Source organism: Neomonachus schauinslandi, chromosome 5 (assembly GCF_002201575.2).
Source record: "Neomonachus schauinslandi chromosome 5, ASM220157v2, whole genome shotgun sequence".
NCBI lineage: Eukaryota > Metazoa > Chordata > Mammalia > Carnivora > Phocidae > Neomonachus > Neomonachus schauinslandi.
This window is the reverse complement of record NC_058407.1, coordinates 100,953,394-100,974,897: the sequence shown is the minus strand read 5'-3', so window position 1 is coordinate 100,974,897 and position 21,504 is coordinate 100,953,394. Positions and strand designations below refer to the sequence as shown.

Here is a 21,504-nt window from a genome sequence, read left to right as displayed (position 1 = left end):
AATATTTTGAAGTTTTAGATCATCCTATCTGCCAGGCAAGGAAGGAGAATTTACTTTTACATACCTGTCTATAGAGGAGACCAAAGTGGTAGGCTGTGCTTGTGCCACTGGAATTGGCTCTGGAGGAGCAACTTGAGAGACTCCCTGAGTACTCTGTAAATAGAGAGAATAATGCAACTCTTGGCAGTAACACATTTTATTTATTATTCATTATCTCCAATAAGCTACTCTTTATTTTTCCTTATCCCCCCCCGTCTAAGTCCTAGCAGCACTAAATTTACTAGTATTCTCAGTATTCAGCATCTAGAGACAGTGGTCTTAAAATTCCAAAGGAAGTTTCTAAAACTAAGGCTCTGGTATCGACTGCATGGTGTGACATCAGCCGACATAGCTGCTAGGTAGTGAGAAAGTACAACTTGCATGCAGCCAGCATCTTCCTAGAAGTGTGCAACAGGGCAGGCAGAGCAAAGTGCAAAGATTCAGATCTTTCTCCTAGTAGGGCAAAAATGATTACTGGGAGCACAGCAGGATGAGATACTTTTATGACTGCCAATGGCAAGACTTTGTGAAAGGACAAGAATAATGGCTAAAGTACTAGCTAGAGAAGTGAAGTGCTAATAGGGTTAATCTTCTCCAAGGCACACTCACTTCCCAACAGAACAGCCAGTGGCAACAAGGCCCCCACATTGGCATTTCATTCTGCTGGAAGAAAAAGTCATTTAGAAGTTAGTTTGAAAATAGTCTCCAACTGAGTTCTAAAACAGGGGAACCTATGTTTTTTCTTTGTCAAATTATCCCATGTGTATATATGTTTTATATATAAACATGCAGTAATTCCATTTACCTCCAGAGCTGCTTGCTGGGAGGATGTAGTGGGGGCTTGCTGTGCTAAACTCACTGCTGGCTGGGACACTTGAACCTGTCCTCCTATACTGCCCACAGAAACCAAAAGGTTTGATTCCACAAAAGGCTGCACCACTGTAGGAAAGTAACCCGGTGTAGCTAGTGCTTCTGTCGGCATGGGAGGGGATAGGACTGTAGAAGGGATGCAAATAGAAGCCACGCTGGAAGAGGGAGCAATATTTGAATCTCCTGGGTATTGTGGTGGCAGTCGAGATGGAAAGCCCTGTGACAGAAATGAGGAAGGTGAGTTAGTGCAGGTTGGGTCATCAAATTAGCAAAACAGTAAGACATGCATAAAAAAACCCAACAAACAAACCAAACAAAAAAAAACACCAAAAAAAAAAACCCCGAAGACCCCAACAAAAAAAGAAAGCACACAGCAAAGAAGAATAGTAGTAGCCCAATCTCTAATAATTTAAAGAAGATTTAAACATGATTCTTGAAATGGTAGACCGGTTTCAATTTGGGGGACAGTACTCTACAACTAAAAATTGCTGGGTTTTGCCCTCCTGGAGATTAAACAGGAGGAACAAACATAATTCTTTTTTTTTTTCTTAAAGATTTTATTTATTTGACAGAGAGAGACACAGTGAGAGAGGGAACACAAGCAGGGGGAGGGGCAGAGGGAGCGGGGAGCCTGATGCGGGGCTCGATCCCAGGACCCTGGGATCATGACCTGAGCCAAAGGCAGACCCTTAACAACTGAGCCACCCAGGCGCCCCCAAACATAGTTCTTTTTAGAAAAATATCAACTTTCTAGGTAATCTTAAGTGGGAGAATGCAAAAACTCTTCAAGGTATCAGTCATTCTAGTCATATCATAACAGGGTAATCTGAAGCTTTTTATTGGTACCACGTTGGCTACTCTATTTACCCTACCTATAAAAAAAAAAGAGTAGCCTGATATAATATATTATTAGCCATATCTAGCATTCAGTCAGCTTACATCAAATAGAACAGAACCATCTTTCTCTAAGAAGTGTCTTAAGAAAAATGGAAATGAATCATCAGACATCATTACCCTATCTTTTCTCTGAATTTTACTCTATTAGCTTCTCTAGTTGATATCAGCTACACCTTTGTTATTGCTAGTTACTTTGATATTCAACTATTAGGTTTTCAAGTCCTTGATGGTCTACTATTAGAATCTAACCCTCTGGTGCCCTCCTTTTTGCTAGCCAACACAATACCTGGTATAGAACATCTCCAGAGGGAAATGGAACCTCAGCAGCTTGTCCAAGGTTAGCTGGTATTCCCATGGACTGAACTGCTGGTTGCAGAAGTTGTGGGTGAACCTGACTTGGCAGCTGAGTCACAGGCTGCAGAAGGGTTGGAAGCTGACTAGGAACCACAGTTGGTCCCCCTGGGATCCCAGCTGCTGTAGCAGATGAAGCCAAGGTGAGCAGAGGCTGATTAATGCCAGCTGCCATGGTAATGGGAAGGGAGGAGAAACCTGTCTGAGCCGCAGACACATGAGGAGTTGATATAGGAATCTGAGAGACAGGGTACTGAGGGAGTAAGGAAGTAGAGAGTGGCTGTCCCATAGGGAGGAAATGAGCACCAGAGTGAACTGGAACAACTGAGGGTTGTGTCGCAACTGGGATCTGAGGTTCGCCTTGGATAGTTGGTACTGGCTGGGAAACTGGAAGCTGGGAAGGTAAAGAAAAACAAAACAGACAGACTTTAAAAAAAAAAAAAAAAAAGCAAGGCTGCCAAAAGCAAGATTTATGTATTAGCCAAAAAGAAGGAAAAAAAAAAACCCCAAAACCCTGCATACATTAGTGTAAGTTAATTTGCCACACAAGAATAGGGAAAGGATAATAGGAGACAAAGAGGCTGATAGACTGGCTGTTTCAAATCTTCTGTTGTAGAAAATTTTGCTCATGCTTCATCATTTAACAATAAGAAGAGGACACTTCCATAGGCAAAGGTTTTTTTTTGTTTTTTACAGATTTATTTAGATATATTTCACATACCCTAATCTTTTGGCATGTTTGTTGTCACTAAATCTATGACTGCTATTATAGTAGTTACTGGAATTCATTTTTTTTTTTTTTTTTAATTTTATTTATTTGCGAGAGAGACAATGGGAGACAGAGAGCATGAGAAGGAGGAGGGTCAGAGGGAGAAGCAGACTCCCTGCTGAGCAGGGAGCCCGATGTGGGACTCAATCCCGGGACTCCAGGATCATGACCTGAGCCGAAGGCAGTCGCTTAACCAACTGAGCCACCCAGGCGCCCCAGTAGTTACTGGAATTCAAATGAATTCCTTCTCCCTGGAATTAGATTCCAATCCATGTTGCTTCTACAATTCTGAAGCCTAACACTGGCCACGAAAGTAGGTATATAAGTACTGTATTTCACTGATTCTAGGATGCAATCATCCCTCTCTACCACCTGGTCATTTTAACATTTGTGAAACTGAGATATATCTTGCAATTAATGTGTGTCAGTACTTGGCTACATAAAATAATGGTGCATTTTACAATTACAGTATCTGTCTGAAATATGACAGAAACAATACACTGTGCCAAAATACAAGGACAAGTCCCAATGTTAAAGTCAAAAAAGGTCATTCAATAGAATATACCTTCCAAAGGGCACTTTCCAAGTGATTAAAAGGACGACTTAGAACAAACACCATTCCATATAAGGGGTTTTTATGACTTACTGTCAGTGGGCAATGGAGGAGGAAAAAATGCATAAATCTACACGAAAAATACAGCATAGTTGTAAACCTAGAATGTCAGCTATAGCTGATGCAATTCTAGAAAATGTTCAGGTTCATTCAATAAGCAATGTTATTTAACCCACCAGTTCAAATACCTGTCAAACGGCCTTTAGACTAATAAACCTAAAAGTTAAACATTTTTGGATTGTGAATGCTGTCAGTACGTACCTATTTATATTAACCAATGCATGTGCACAAAAGGAACAACTGTCAATTCACTTCTGGGGTGAATATAACCAAATTTGGTATTTCACCATTAGAGAAGATAGAAACCTATCCATGAAAAAAGTTATATGGAGATTCGTTTTTAGCATCTCTTTAGAAATTGAGAGTTTACCTGTTTTCCAGCTGATACTGGAGGCAAGACCTGTGGAGCTTGAGACTGACTGACTGGTTGTGCAGTAGTGGCCTCACTGGAGGCTGATGTCTGTGGAAGTGAATACTGCATTGCCTGGTGAGGAGGGGCTGTCTGCTGTACTCCCTGCTGCTGAAAATAAAATAGAATTATTCAGTTTTATTTCAAGTCATTAATGGCATGGGTCTAAGGAAATATGTTTGCCTAAGGTCTTCTGTATCTGTAAATGACAATATTAGTAATCAAGACATGCATAAACCCAAATTCATCAATTCCCCTTTACATTTATTTCTCTTTTTCTCTGGTATTGTTTGTTTGTGATGGTACAACCAAGAGCAATTAACCAATGTTTCATAATTTGAGTCACCACTGGTTCTTCACCTATCATCCCTCTTACCTCAATAGCAGGTCATTCACAAAGACCTTTAGATAACATATCCAAATAGATCCTCTCTCCTCCAACCCCCGTTCCCCATTTTTTCACCCTATTTCTTGGTTATCACCTCTCACACTTTGGTCCTATGTTAAACAAATCCAATCTCCTACTTTATCTTTCTCTTACTCTATTTTATCAACTGTGTAGCTAATTTGAAGAATAGCTCTGATTACAGCTATTGAGAAATACTGAGAAGAGCACTGAATGTGGAAATTTAGCTTTACCATTTACTAGCTGTAATACCTTAGAGACTGCTCATTTTACTGCCAAAAGGTATTTCCTTCTTTGAAAATAACACTATCACTCAATTCAAAGTAGGACAAAGGGAATAAGTGACATTTAGGAATCAACCATGTGTTAGGCATTCTAGTATAATACACTTAAACTTAACGCATGGCACATAATTGTAAATTTTGTAATAAATTAATGGCTCTCACTAACCCAGCAAAAATCTGAACTTCATAGCTGACTTTCAAGACTCTCTAATACCTACAAGTAATTTAAAATTGTTATTAATACAAAAACAAAAGCTGTTTGTAATAAAAAATTTAACTAACCTATCAGATTATCAAGTTAAATGAAATACCCTAGCCCCGTATCTCCAGAGGCAAACTATTTAGTGGCTTGGTCATCACCTCTATGGATTTTTCTCTACATATAAGTGATCATTTTTAAAAAAAGATTTTATTTGACAGAGGAGGAGAGTGCGCCCACACAAGTAGGGGGAGTGGGAGGCAGAAGGAGAGGGAGAAGCAGGCTCTCCGCTGAGCGAGGAGCCCGACATGGGGCGATCCCAGGATCCTGGGATCATGACCTGAGTTGGGCAGACGCTTAACCGACTAAGCCACCCAGGCACCCCTGTAAGTGGTCATTTACACACAATGACATGTTTTCTGAAACAAAAGCATGCCCATTCTATAAATACTGTTCTCTAACATGCTATTCTCATTTATCAATGGCATCAATATCCTAAAAATGAACATTTTTTTTTCTTTTGCTACTTAAAATAATGCTGCAACCAGTAGCCTTTTACATATATCCTGGTCGATACAACTAATTGGCTACTGCTGGTAAAAAAATAAGCTATTTGTTTATATGTGTGGGTATATACAAAAATAAATTTAATTGACATATAATGATTCAATATATGCATATATTGTGAAATGATCTATCACCTAGTTAACCTAGTTAACATCTATCACAATAAACCTAGTTAACATCTATCACCACACAGTTACAATTTTTTTCTTACAATGGGAATGTTTAAGATCTACTCTCTTAGTAACTTTCAAGTATACACTACTACAGCAACTGTAGTCACTATGCTATACATTGCATCCCCAGGACTTGTTTTTATTTGTTTTATATGTATATTATGAATCTGGCCACCTTCATGAACATCCTAGATTTTTTAGATGATAATGTGCAAATAAGATTTTTGCTCTCCTGATATTTCTTACTTTGTTCTTGTTGTATCAATTAAAATCACCCCCTAAAATGCTGAAACACGATGGTGACAGCAATTATATGTTTGTTTTATTCTTTAATTTTTTCTGACAACGTATTCTTATTTTAACATTTTTAAATCAGGAGCAAATGGCGACCGAATTATGTAACATTTATTTTCAGCAACTAAGATATATCATATATATCCAAATATAAGGCAACTCTGAATATAAAATAATTTTCCATATTTCCACTAAGAAAGAAACTAGAAAATCTTTTTGGTCAACCTGAATATATTTTAACTTTAAGGGATTTACACTGCAACACTACCCATTATGTAAGTCATTAATTTACACACCTAAATAAGATGGCATATTACATATATGTATTAACTTAGAAATACTGCTGCTCCACCTCTCTCAAATTCTTCCCACACAATAAACCAGTCTCTTTATCTTCACTGCAGCTATACTGTGAAGCCTCCAGTTTTCTGGAGCATAGCATAATACTTTCCCTGTAACTTGTGTCTTGAGGTAAAATTTGCAGTGACAAGCATCATGAATAATATTAGGACAGCTGTTGGGGCACTTGGGTGGCTCAGTCAGTTGAGTGTCTGACTCTTTTTAAAGATTTTTTTGTTTTGTTTTGTTTTTCAACAGAGAGACACAGCGAGAGAGGGAACACAAGCAGGGGGAGTGGGAGAGGGAGAAGCAGGCTTCCCGCAGAGCAGGGAGCCCGATGCGGGGCTCGATCCCAGGACCCTGGGACCATGACCTGAGCCGAAGGCAGACGCTTAACCGACTGAGCCACCCAGGTGCCCGAGTGTCTGACTCTTGATTTCAGCTCAGGTCATGCATGATCTCAGGGTCATGGGATTGAGCCTCACAGCAGGCTCTGCACTCGGTGAGGAGTCTACTTGAGATTCTGTTCCTCTCCCCCTGCCCCTCTCCAGCACTGCTCTCTCTCTCTAAAATAAATAAATAAATCTTAAAAAATACTAGGACAGCTGGATTTTTTTTTTTTTGCTTTTGTCTTACAGGTTTATATTCATGTAATCTTTGTATTAACTCCTTAAAATGATCTTTAAGCAAGTTGTTTACAATGACATATAGCACCTGGAATAGTCAAGTTGTTCTCCTAAGAATAAGGACCAAATCTATGTTTAACTTCTTGGCTTTTATTTTAAAACCAATTCTGTCAGATACTGTCTATAAACATTTCCAACTACATATACTATTTTAAGGTCCTTACAGGCACATGTGTTTTCATGTTTTATTTTATTCCATTAACATTTTTTTTTTGGTTATTGTTCAAAATAAAGGACAGTGAAAGCCTGTAATATAGAAGTATGATAAAGGTTTAAATATATGCTGATTTCCTTCCTTATTAAGGGAAAGGGGAAAATCTGAGGAAAAAAATTCCATTATATATGGGCATATGATTACCTCTCTCACCCCATGCTTACATCAAGATTTGGACTCAAACAGCTCTTCTATGAACCTTATATTCACTTATTTATGTTCTAGCTAAACTGAACTAAAAGGTTTGTTTCTGTCTTAAATTTTTCTACCTTTGTGCTTTTTCTCTTGCTTACACTGTCCCCCCCACTTCCCTTTTGGTCTAGAATATTCTTTATTCTTACATCTGAGTTTAATGTATAATCAGAGTCCAGTTTAAATGCTATCTCTTGGGATGCCTGGGTGGCTCAGTTGTTAAGTGTCTGCCTTTGGCTCAGGTCATGATCCCAGGCTCCTGGGATTGAGCCCTGCATCAGGCTCCCTGCTCGGCGGGAAGCCTGCTTTTCCCTCTCCCACTCCCTCTTCTTGTGTTCCCTCTCTCGCTGTGTCTTTCTCTGTCAAATAAATAAAATCTTAAAAAAAAAAAATGCTATCGCTTTCATAAAGCCTTGATATCCTCCCTCCCTGCATGAAAGTGATGTCATTTATCTCTTTTTATGTCATAAATGGGATGTAGTTAACCAGTGAGTTGTGGAGTTAGGCAACTTGGATTTAAATTGTTTCTACCTCTCATAAGTTGTGTAAGCTTGGATAAATTACTCTTTTCCAGATCTTATCTCAGCCTTCCCATCTGCACAATGAAAATAATAACAGTATACTTATAGGGTTCATATAAGAATTAAATAAAAATATAGGCAAAGTGCTTTGCACATTGAATATAATCTTACCTACTACACTTATTTGGTTTTTTTTTTTATGTTTAAAGATTTTTTTTATTTATTTGACAGAGACACAGCGAGAGAGGGAACACAGTAGGGGGAGTGGGAGAGGGAAAAGCAGGCTTCCCACTGAGTAGGGAGCCCGATGAGGGGCCTGATCCCAGGACCCTGGGATCATGACCTGAGCCAAAGGCAGATGCTTAACGACTGAGCCACCCAGGTGCCCCACACTTATTTGTTTTGTAGGAGTTGACAGATATGTTTACTAGATTATTTAGGCTCCTCTGAAAGTAATGATATCTGATCGGTCCATCTTGATAGACCCTTTGGAAGAAATTATTAAGTAAGCTGGGTTACGGTCTATATGGCATATGGCAAAGAAATACTAAGTTTTCTAGTAGGAGGAAGCTATTTTTTGGTACCTCATTAAGATACAGCATAGCACTGGAAAGGACTCTTGATAAAAACATGAAAAAAGCAATCCCTTATTGGTTACATTCCAGAAACCCATGAAATAAAATAAATTTTAGCTAAAGTACTTTTCTTTCCTCACTCTAATAAAATTAGAGATACGGTTTCCTAAGATGGGGTTGGAAACTGATAGTATGTAAAGTGAAACTCACCTCTAAAAATAAACACCTGGGGCGCCTGGGTGGCCCAGTTGGTTAAGCGTCTGCCTTCAGCTCAGGTTGTGATCCCAGAGTTCTGGGATCGAGCCCCAAACTGGGCTCTCTGCTCAGCGGGAACCCTGCTTCTCCCTCTCCCTCTGCCTACCCATATAGTACAAAGGGCTTACAACCTTTTTAAAAATATACATGAAACCTCAGTAGCTGAAACAAATAAATGCAGCTTCTTGAGCACCTCTGCAGAATCAGAAGTCCCTGTAGAACCTTAATACCAAAAAACCCTCACTATTCTAGAAATGTTGAATTCTGACTTGTAGTTTTTAGTTCTATCCACTTACTGGCTATGTAATCCCGAAAAAGTGAAGTATTCTAGACTGCATATATTTATGTAAATTGAGGGCTCAGTTTTATGGTTCTACTCAAACACCATCCTATATTTAAAATAATTCACAAAATAAAACTATCTTCAAAAAGCATCACTGACACATAAATTTGTATTATATTTAGCAATAGCCATATTTACATTTTTTTCCCAGAAGAGTCAACTAATTCTTTTAGCCTGACCTTTATGGAATTGCCCTCCTTTACCACCACATTGCCCTCCTTTACCCCCACATATTTTTCTTACCAATGAACTAGTATCTTTATTTGCTAGTAAGTATACATATATATATGCCCACATATAAGATATATAAGAAATTCCTTTGGAAAAGGAAAAACAGAGCACACACTTAAATTTGCTCAGTTTATTAGTGTTGGCCTGTGTCCAAAGATAAACAAACGAGGACAGTGGTATCCATGATAGTGCTTCTGTCCTCAAACATCTTTATGTAACTTTTAATTTGTATTCTATTTTTTAAGTTGGCTTCGTGTCTACCATGGAGTCAATGCAGGGCTTGAACTTACGGCCCTGAGAACAAGACCTGAGCTGAGATCAAGAGTCAGATGCTTAACTGACTGAGCTACCCAGGGGCCCCTTAGTTTGTATTCTTATTAGGGATTATTAATAACAATTAAAATAGAATTTGTTAAGGTTGGCAAAAATATGACTACTCAAATTTAACTATAATTATATACAGATTCTGCTACTTCTCTGAAAGAACAAAAGCAAGACAAAGCAAATTCTAGAAGACAGGGCTGTTGGGTCACCAAATAAATGTACATATAACCAAACTAATCCTGTACAAGGAACATTTAATCTTAAACTAGAATCAAATGACTGTATGATCACATGCTGGACTAGAAGGAGACTATTTTGTAATAAGAATTAAAAGTGTTGTTTAAAAAAATTAATAGAGAAACTAATTTATGATTTGGTGGTTGGAAGACACACTTCGTAGGGAACTATCAATGAAATAGTTCATCAGGAAGTTTTTATGACACATGTAGTGACTATAGATTTTATTTGAAACAGTTAATAAATATTCAATAGTGCCAAAAAAGCATTATTCCCATGCAAATAATTACTATTAACTAATATCAGTACTGAACTACAGATGTTTAATTTTAGAATTAGTAGTTCTGCTGTTGAATACATCAACACTGTACTAATTTTTTGAGCTCCTTGAACCCTGGGGAATAAATTCCCCAAACCAAAAGTTTAAGCAATGTTTAAAAAGTTCCTAAAGTAGTTGTTCAGCTTCTCTTAGCATAAAATCTTATATCCCATCCCACAGATTAGAAATAATTAAATAGGAGTTTAGCATTAGTAGAGTCAAATACAATGAAAGCAATGGCAAAATGCTCATAAAAGGGTAAGTCACAAATATAAAAACAAAATTGATATTCTTTGTATTGTTAAATTATGTGTAGAATCATCTATTTCAGATGGCAGATGAATAATGTATCAGTTAACAATGATTCCTTTGAATTTCAATGCTATGTCTAATTTAGTAGTTTAAAAATACATTAAACAAAAAAGATTTTCTAAAACCTTTTTAGAAACACAAGAACACAAGAAATGTTATGCCTCTTGATTTTTCTTTCAAAAACATAGCAAGCCTTTATTTATATCAGGAATCTAATTCATGAAAAGATGTTAAACAGTGTTTTGGCTACTGTTAATCCATAAAATGTAGCAATGAGTTGTTCTCACCTGCTGAGAATGTTGTATGGGTAGGGAAGATGGAACCCCTGTTAAGCTACTTGAGGATGGTTGACCCTGGCTTTGCCCCTGTGCCTGAAGGAAAGAAGTGAATACAACAAATTAGCGAAGCCCTACGTAAGTATATAGAGAGGTCAGGCTTTTGCAATAAATATTTAAACTCCTGAGAGTGTGCTTGAGCAAAACAAAGTATTAGCTTGATTAAGTATGTATGGGAGAGACCACTGGGGCATCTTTTGTAAGAAAAGGTTAGAGAAGGATTACATCACAGAGCATATCCTGATCCCACACAAAAACCACTGATGGTTAAAACCTACTACTGCTGTGCTCCAGCTATAATTTTACCTGGCCAAAATACTAAAATTCATAATAAAATTCTTACTGAAAATATAATAATTAGGAAAATAGTAGTATGACTACCGATGTGAAAAAATTCCATATCTGAACAATTGAAGACAAAAGGGTATTTGATAATGCTAATTTGGTTCCTTTTGCTACTTCTTTGTAGGGCCATGATGACTTTTACCAAAAATGTAAAAAACCTGTTATTTGCCCTCCCAGGGATCATTTGGTTGTCACAACTGAGGGAGGTGACTGCTACAGACATCTAATGATTAGAAGCCAAGGATGCTGTTAACATCCTGCAACACAGAACCACAACCCACAACAAAGAATTATCCAACCTAAAATATCAGTAGTGATGAATTTGAGAAACCCTGACCTAGAAGTTGTCTAAGTTAAGATAAATGAGAAAGTGAGAAATGAATACAGGATTTTATATAGTAAGTTAAGGAAATGAAAAGGCCCACCTTTGGTGTTCCATTTCAGTCTAGAGGGGTTTCTCTAAAGCTTACTTGGATCTGACATCACATTCTACTGCATCTTAACTACTACTAAGTATACATTCTTCCTGCAGTAGGTTTGTAAATTAACCACCTGATATTTCACTTTGGAATGTTTAAAGAAGAATGGCTGGCAGTGCATTAGGATTTACAGTACAGGCTAACAACTACTGCATTAACGTGAGCACACTGCATGCAGTGTAATTTTATACCATGCAGCATAATTTTCAAGTTTTTGGATCTTTTTGCTTCTTAGAACTATTCTAAATAACTGATACTTTATGTACACTTTTGGGGTTGTTTATTCCCCTTATGAGGGAAGAACACAGGAAGAAAGTATCAAGAACATATAATACTTTGTAAGAGTGGAAAATTTAGAAGATCCAAATGATGCCTTGAATATATAATTGGAAAGACTCCTATATTGATTTTGTTAAGATTTATATATTTGATAAAATATATGAAATAGTTAATACTGACTCCACTTGTTGAATTCTATTATGTCCATTACTTTGTCTTTATTCACAAGAGAGTACATACACCCATATATATAAATAACAAAATTTAATTTGTTGAGGAAGGAACCAAGGCCTGAGATATGTTTCTTAGCTTGCAACACATATCACAAATTCTTAAAGAACAAAACAAAAACCCACCACCCACACTAGATTATAACTTTGTTGCTAAAAATTAGAATCAATCAATTTTATGGATTAATATTTTATTTGGACATATACAGTGACTTGTTCAAATGATGCCATTTTAAAAGGCATTTTCATTTGTTCCTAAATTCTTAAGATGTTTCCTTTCTGTCTTTCAAGATTCTTCCACACTTACGAAAATTTTGTGTACTCTTAATAGTCTTAAAAAAATTTCCCATTTTCCATTCTTTTCGTTTTACAGAAAAAAGAGGTTATCCTTTCTATTTTTTAAAAAACTAGTCATGTTTGTTCTAGGGAGAAAGAAATACTTCACATTAGCATTTATAAATAATCAGTGCGGAGTTAACTCTACATTACAGCCATTTACATTTTCACTACAAGTTGAAATTATTCTATGTACAAATAGAACTGATTTTGACGAGTGCTTAAAATTCTAGTTTTTGTGTTCTCTTTTTCAAGGGTTTGCGCACATTATAGGTAAACGAGGCAGCTTCTCTCTCATCTTTTGTTCTTATATACAACTAGCTTATAATCCCCCCCCCCAAAAGGACAAACTCTACTAATAAAATTAAAAATAATCCTTATAAATGGAAAGGAGGGATAGAATACTTAAATGTAATGATGCATAGTAGGGTAGTTTAAAAGAACTGTGGAAGTTTTCCTATAACCTGTGGATGGAGTGCAGATCCTCCTGAAGAAAATGAGGCAGATAAAACCTGCTGAGATGTGGTTCCTTGGGGGAAACAGAAGAAAAGTGGGGATTCTTGGAACACTGTCTGAGGCAGACGGATAAAGGGTAACGAGACGTCAGAGCCAAAAGGTGCAGCTGCTCCCCCTGTAGGGGGAGGTGACTGAAAATCACTGGGGTCTGAAGAAGTAATTTGTGAGGAATCACTGGAATATTCTGGGCTTCCTATTGGCCAGTTCTGTCCGATAGGCTCTACCACAGAAACGGTCAATTCTGGGGCATGGTAATTACGCTGTTCTTCAGTCACAGGCTGTAGGCGGCCGTGTAATCCAACTGATTGAGGAGGTGGTTCTTCCTGATTCAAGTCCACTGCAACCTGTCGATTTCGGTAAACATGCTGAGGTAAAACTCCTCCTCCTTCTCCTGAAGAGGAGCTTGGAGTGTGAACATGAAACTCAAATACACAATTGCTTCTCTCATTGTTACGAGTTAACACAGCGGGCGCAGAATGAGGAACAAAGACAGGGTGAAACTGCAAATGTGCAGCATCTGTACTGATAGGTGCAGAAATACTAGAGAGGGGAGATCCTGGACTCAATCCAGAATCTAATCTTAAATTCTGAAGGTGTCCTACCAGGAAAGCCTGTCCAGATGGAAATTCAAAGACAGAACTTGAGGTAGGGCCCCCTTGTACTGGCTTCTGTTCAGGTATCTGTTTCATAGGACTTGACAGTACTGGTGAGTTGTATGGAATACCCTCATACTGTTCTGTCACCTGGGCCTGGTAAGCTAGATACACTGCTTCCTGAGGAATAAAATAGTGAGCTTCTTCTGGAAGTACTAGTCCAGGTCTATAGTCACCGTGAACTTGAGTTGGTTCAAACATAGGATGGACCTGTTTCTCACATGGCTCTCCAGTTATCCTACTGGCTGTAGTGCCCAACATAACTACAGCCTCTGGTGTCCAGTTAGTTGGGCTGCCACCAGGTGGAAGAAGATTTTGGCCAACAGTCCTCAGCAGGGGTTGGAAGTGGCGAGTTTGGGCTTCCAAGAAGGAGGTGCTCTTACGCCGCTGGGAAATGGCCACCTTCGGTGGACAGGTGGGAGGTGGTGAAAAAGAAACTGGACGTTCATGAATAGTTGGGAAAAATATCTGTGATTCTGGGTATGTTGGGGTCCCCCCACACGGATGCGCCATGGACTGAGGCTGTATCAACATGAATAAGACAAGTAATTCATACATTCATATGTGAAATTACAGTAAGACATGCAAAACTGGGTAGCTCTGTGTAACCGTATGAAATGGTTACACCAAATTTATAATTAATAAAGAAATAACAATGCTTATGGAAATTATGTGCATAGTAAAAATCCATTAAATACATCCAGGGTCAGTAAAATTAGTCTGTGGGACTCTTCGCGTTAGATAAGAGCTGCTTTTCCACAACATCCTCTCTCAAAGGAAATGGAAGAACTTTCTAAGTGTCTATTCTGTTTTTACCCCCAATTAATATGCTCACTCTTAAGATTTAATGTAAATTACACGAGTGGAAAAAGAGTTAAAATAGTAAGAGTTAAGTGAAGACAATAAGACAATATAATCCCAACATTTTTAAAATGGAAGATACTTCAATTTAACCTGCAATACAAAGTTTTCCTATACTCTATCTTCTTATTATCTGGTGCTGTGCTAGAGGCTCCAGTGTTATTTTCTCATCAACTAATAGTATGCCTTCTAACTAGAAAAGAGGTATTTTTGGTGGACAGCAAAAAACACTACTGACTACTGACAGTAATGTCCTTTTCCCATCTATCCCAAACTAGATGCAGTTACTTTTGCTACATGAAACATGTTGCAGATGCCAAATCACTGAATGTCCACTTTTCTGATCCTAGTTAAGGGTTGAATAATTTGGTGTTCAAATCAAGTGAAAAGGATAATATAATGAACACTGATTTAATAGCACTTTTTATTTAGAGGCAGTTCTAGACATAGACTCTAAATTTAGAATCCTACCTTGCCAAATGCAAACAGTGTACTTTCATGGACTCTTTTTAAAAAGAGTAGATTGGTTTCATTCTTTTAGTAGGGATGGTCCCTATCAAATTAGTAAAATAGCTTAACTGTTACTTCTTTACAACAGCTAAAAGAGGGCCTTTATTTCAAACCAGAATGTTCCATTTTACTGTTTATTCAAGGAGAATCCCAAAGCCATAAAATACTATATAGTTACTCACTCTCTTAAGTAAAAATATGCAGATATTGGTATTACTGTATCAGAACAATAACTATATTCTCTATCTGGAAAAGCAGCAGCAAGGTCCCACAGTGTTTAATAAAACTTTAAAAGACAGATCTTTTATAGATATAAATGGGGCCAGAGAAAATCTTATGTACTACATATGTATCTAATGTATTCATTAGGGTCAAGATCCCACCTTATTCAATCTAAGAAAAATTTCCACGAGGGAACATATGGCCTTTTAGTTTGCCAACCCATCATTTTAAACAGCTAACAAATTAAAAACCAACTTTCACTCTTTAATTACTCTTCACTATGGGGAAAAAATGGACTCATCCAGCTTCATGAATGTCTCTTTAGAATAAAGTGAAGAGAAAATGTATTTGGGTTAATTTCTGATAAAGAGAAAATTTGCTTTTGATTAAGCCAACGAATTTAAAATGAAGTAATATGTATTCCTCACTAATATATGAAAATGCAAGGATTTGTATAGGTCAGTTGGGGATAGGAGAATATAATGAAAGCTAAATTTTATTGTGTACATATTCGTATGTGCCCAGGGTGTTATTAGCATTCTCTCTCATTACCTCCTTGCTTTTTTTCCCCCTCCTTAAAGCCTTGTAACAAAAAAGTTTCCTACAGGAAGAACAGGTATCCTAAAAGCATAATATATTACTAAGTGTAGTCCTTTTATTTATTTAATTTTTATTAAAATTCTTGATGCCTGGATGTATTCACTGGCAATAAATTTTCATTTGTCAGGAGGTTTATGGTTACATACAGTACTGACAAAGAGGGAAGGCAGGCTGGAGCGTCGGTGCTTGCGCTGAGAGGCAGAGTGCATAGGCAGGACACTCTCCAATGCTTTAGAAAGCTTTTCGGCAAAAGTTTCCTCAGGGGCAATCCGAAGGAGGGAAGGAGAAAGAGGTGCAGACAGCACTGGTGGTGGAGTGGAAGGAGCACTGGGAGAGATGCGGGACAGAGAGGGAACAGCAGAAAGATGGGGAACACAAACCGACATGCTACGGCCACGACGAGGCTAAACAGAAAACAAACACACACATGAAAACACAGTACTTTGAAAACAAAATAGCCAAATGTACAATGAAAATAGGGCATAGCTGACATAAAGAAGTGTTCCATCCTCCCCCAATCCCAGAAATCCAATTTTTTTGAAGAGAGGTATAATTCCACAAAGCACAACTGGCAGATCACAACTATTCTCTCTATACTGTTGGTCAAGTACAGGGTATCAACAACCATGATAATGATCAATTCTCTTCCTAAATATTCTGAAATAACATCAATTGTTATGAATGTATGAATAAGAATGGCCGACTGACTGAGGTAGTAGAACAGGGAATACAATGAACATTGGCTTGCAGTTTTCTGCAAACTTATTATTATAAGGTGTAGAAGACTTTATGACTGGATTACTTTGCAGGAACTCTGGAAACCTCAGAAAACCTTTTTCAATTCTATTTTAGAAGGCATCAGACTAAAAAAAGTTGTTGGCTCAGAGTATTTTATTTATTCCACTTCCTATTTTTATCTGTAGAGGGTAGAAAGTCATTTTCTAGTAGGAAAAGCATTAGTTTTCTAGAAGTAATGCACGATAGATAGAGACACATTCTGTAGTTTTACTAAAGTAGTGAATGGAAAATTATCTTAAATGTGAATCTCTAAAGAGTAACTTTAACAATTTTTCGGCATATGAGAGATTCAACTTAGGTTTATAAAGTCTGAGGCACCTTAACATAAAAATTTTAATATAGCTACAAAAAAAGCAGTATACCTAATACTGTAAGGTTATCCTGAGCAAACTCGTTATTTTCCTTTAGGTATTGTGAACTGTGTCACTAATCATGTTTTCTTTTCCAAAACTGGCTGCACAGAATGCTTTGAGCCAAATTTGTGGCTCAAATACCAGTAGCACGTACGAAAGTATCAGTATACTTATCGTACTTAGTTCATTCCTGGTTCTATTTTTCTCCACCCTTGTTTCTTTTTTACTCTAATTTTTCTATATTCCACATTGATATATTATTGTAAGCCACAATAAATTCTTTCTGGAATAAGAAAGAAATGGAATCATAAGATTAAAAAAATCCCCAATATTTGATAACTCTTCTCATGCTACCTCTACAGAAAATTAAAAGGCAAGGCCGTCATTAACAGTCCTCTAGAGCATCAATAAATACAGGATGTTTGTGGCTCAAATATTTAAAATCTTCATGATCATTCTATTTCCTTTTCTAAAATACAGACACCAGTGATAAGGGAAGCCAAGAGATTAGTTTTTAAAAAATCTAGTTATTATGATCCACAAAAAATCAATTAGAACAATAGTAGAAACGGATATGAATGCTGACAAATAATATGTCAGAACAAAGAAATACATCTACATAGTCTTTATAAGTTCTTCTACCCTACCTAATTATTTTAAAGGTCAGAAAAGTAGACTGTTAAAACAGTGTATTAGTAGTTTGTATTACTGTGGCCATTCATCTCAAGACTGATGAATGGACTCTGAAATATAAAAACATCTTTTATTTCAAGCTGTAGGATAAAAGAACAGAGCAAGCAGAAATATTTTCTTGAGAAAGATTTTCATTTAATGAAGAGAAGTTCCGTAACATTCAGATTTAAAAGCTTTCTGAGAAACAAAAAAATCTATCTGGTTAAAGATCTCACTAAACAAGTGCTATACAGTGACCAGTTGTTCTCCAATTCTTTCCTGAGGCAGATGATGTACTTTATTTATCTCTGAAGACTTCACGGAGGGTCAACAAAAGAAATAGGGTATTACCTGAGATCTATTTTAACATTTTCTATATGAGAAGCAAAAATGGCTAATGTAAAAGACGGGGCTATGTGTGTGTGTGTTTATGTATATATAAATGCATAAAATATTTCAAGAAATAATCTCCGTAAGTTGATTCTGAAAATAAATCTGTAATAAAACAATACCAAATAAAGAGAAAAAGCAAATGAATGTATACTGGGGAAGGAATTTGTGTCCAACACAGACTTTAAGGCAGGAACACGCATAGCAACTAATGGTTAACTAAACACAAGCGCTAAATTAAATGGTCATACAAATAAAGGATTCCTTCACTCTGAAGTACTCACATGCAGCATTCTGTAATGGTTTGAACGTCTTACCTTTGTTTTATACAGTAAGAAATCTTACAAAAAATGCTCAGTAATCTTTTAGTAAGTAAGCTTTTGAAAAGTCTCCTTGTGCCCACCCTCCAAATCATCTGTATGTCCAACTAATGCTGTTTTGAACAGTTTCAACTCTAAAGTGCTAAAGAGAGCATTATCTTTAATCAAATGCAGATTAGTCTAAATCTTGTACATAGTTTCTTCACATATGAATTTTAGCTAATTCTCACACAGTAATGTTTATGTCTTAGCCTGCCAGAACTACTCTAATTGTACTCCTATTTCCTTCAGAAATATACCATTTACACTTTCTACTTCAGACTCATGCTATTACTTGGATAGTAGAAAGAATATGAATTTAACATACATCTATTGGCTCTCATTATAGGCTTACACTCTTTTTATGCAGTTACTTACCACACTTGAGGGTGGATAGACCCCATGGGGCTGAGACTGTGCTTGGACAACAGAAGCTGTATGCCCTGGGAGTGTGCCAGTACAATGTGCCTGTTCATGCTGGGACCCATATGAAACTGTCTGTTGGCTGCTCACTCGAGATTCTGTGAAGACAGAAGATCCTTGACCACTGTCAACCGTTCCATCAGCTGAAGGAGAAATAAATTGTCACAAAACAGAGAGACAAATCACAAAAGGGAAGTTTATATTTTCCCATCACAAACCCATGACTTTAGGGTTAATTAGTATTTTCTTCGCAAAGACCTGACCTAAATAAAACATGAATACTAGTCTTTAACTAAGTAGATTTCTATGCTTAAAAACACGAAGGATCCATATGGCAAAAAAAGGATGTCTTAAAAAAAAAAAAAAAACAAACCTTCATGGCTATCATAGAATCTTATTACCTGAAGAATAAGGGAAATAAAATGGAATGCTGTAAGCCATCAGTCTTAACTTTGGAGACCAGTGCATTCTTTGTATTAAGCAGATAGTTCAATAAAAAACTAACAACCTCATTCATTTCTAGTTTGTATGTTATTCAGCGTTGCTAAAAAAAGCTGAACCAGACTAACAGGTTCAATTACAAATAGCTAAGATAAACTTGTTCATTTTTCATTACTAGTTACATTTCATTTTATTTATTTTTGTAGATTTTAAGTTTTTAAAAACGTTTGTAATTAAATCCCAGTTAGTTAACATACAGTGTAATACTAGTTTCATGATTACATTTTATTTTAAGGAATTGTGAAAAGTAAAAATCTACAAATTGGAACTTCCAAGATGTTGGAACCTGTAAAATTATTTTATATCCTAATCACATTTCCTTACTGTTCTGTCCTTCTAGTCTATTAGTGATGGATGTTAGAATAGAAACAAAAAGTAGATGGTGATCATTTCAATTTTTTTTTTAAGATTTTACTTATTTGACAGAAAGAGACACAGCAAGAGAGGGAACACAAGCAGGGGGAGTGGGAGAGGGAGAAGCAGGCTCCCCACTGAGCAGGGAGCCCGATGCGGGGCTCGATCCCAGGACCCTGGGATCATGACCTGAGCTGAAGGCAGATGCTTAATGACTGAGCCACCCAGGCGCCCCTCAAATTTCTTATTATATGGTGAATTCATGTTTCAAACCAAGAGGCCAGTGCAAAATGATGAACAAGAAGATGAAAAGTCAATTAGGAGTATCCTTAGCATACTTGTCACTTCCCAAAATACTTACACAACACAGATATACTAGTTTGTTGGTACTGTAGTTGTTGATGTTGATCTGCCTCAGGTTCTTCAGGTTCTACTTGCGTAGAAACTGAAGCTGAAGTGGTAGAAGCAGTAGGCATGCCAGTGCTGGCAGACGGGATCTGTTTGACTCCTGCCTGGGAAGTACTTGATTGCTGTTCTACCTGCTGTTTGAGACTGCTCTCTTCCTGCTTTCTTTTTTCTTGCTCCTCCCGCACCAACTGCCGCTGTTCTCGTTTCCTCTTAATTAATGACACTCTATCTTTGATGGCTTTTGCCATGGTCTTGTGATCACCTTCACAGACATACCCAGACTCTACCTACAGGATAAAAGAGTGCATTAGGAAGCAGTACTATATCAAAAGAAAACAAACCAAATATAAAACAAAAAAGGCACCTTTGGGGAAAAAGTAGGAAGAAAGGGGAAGAGAAAGACCTCTCCAATGACTGGTCTTAACCAAACTGTGAAATTACTTGTCTGTATTATGCATTTCTCAACCATTTTTGTAGATACTTACGGGATGGGTGCCATCATCTTTGTAGAAACTCAAGGTAGAAACTTTGTAGAAACTCAAGGTAGTTATACCTTCACTTCTTACAATAAAACAATAAGGCTCCTTTTATTCTAGTCACTCTATTTCCTGCTCACATGTAACTATTAGTATTAACCTGTGTTGTTTTTACTTCTTTTCCCTAGGCAACAACTTAACCAGATAAAACAATTGTGATCAATACATGAAAGTTAAAAAAACATACACACACAAATCTCTAAAGGTATAAAAAACTAACAATTAAAATAAGTATCTCTTTCATACCAACCCCTTCTCAGAGGCAACTTCTATTGAATAGTTCTTATAAATTCTAGTAGAGATATTCTATGAGTATCTCTGCATATTAACTGGCTATTTTAAGCACTATCGCAAGCATAAAATTGGTGAAGTCTTTCTTTTCTGAAAAGTCACCTTTTGGATATACTTCATAAAGTGATTCATCAAAGGCTGCCTACTAATAACTGATCTTGAAAACTCCCTCAAAGTAAAAACAATTCATTATGTATTTATAGAGTTTATCCAAATGACTCATCAAATGTATCGATATTTAGAAAATATAACTTGTCATTCTAACTCAATAGGTTTATATAAATTAGGAGTCATTCAACCTCATAGACTTTCACATTACTTCAGGATGCATTCTAGATCCACCCAGCCATCCATCTATCCATCCTTACATATCTACATGTACATATCTTTTCCTCAATTACAAATAACTTTTAGGGCCATTAATCAACACAATTTTCTATCAATGAGATCTGCCATCCACACTGCTTCATAAAATTTTTTGCTCAACAATATGTTTATAAATATACATAAATTTTTAAATGATGGATCAATGCTAATTTACCATTTTTTAAATTTAAATTCAACTTAATTAACA

The 21,504-nt window shown here is 36.8% G+C and overlaps 1 protein-coding gene across 1 annotated transcript in view; it reads right to left on the bottom strand.

Moving 5' to 3' along the window:
• Positions 1-21,504, bottom strand: part of WNK1 (WNK lysine deficient protein kinase 1) — a 143,500-nt gene that overhangs the window by 26,242 nt on the left and 95,754 nt on the right. Inside the window, 7 exon segments of the mRNA XM_021690700.2 lie at positions 65-153; positions 845-1,126; positions 3,970-4,119; positions 10,767-10,850; positions 12,948-14,174; positions 18,796-18,983; positions 20,057-20,390. Coding sequence (XP_021546375.1) covers positions 65-153; positions 845-1,126; positions 3,970-4,119; positions 10,767-10,850; positions 12,948-14,174; positions 18,796-18,983; positions 20,057-20,390 — 2,354 coding nt within the window.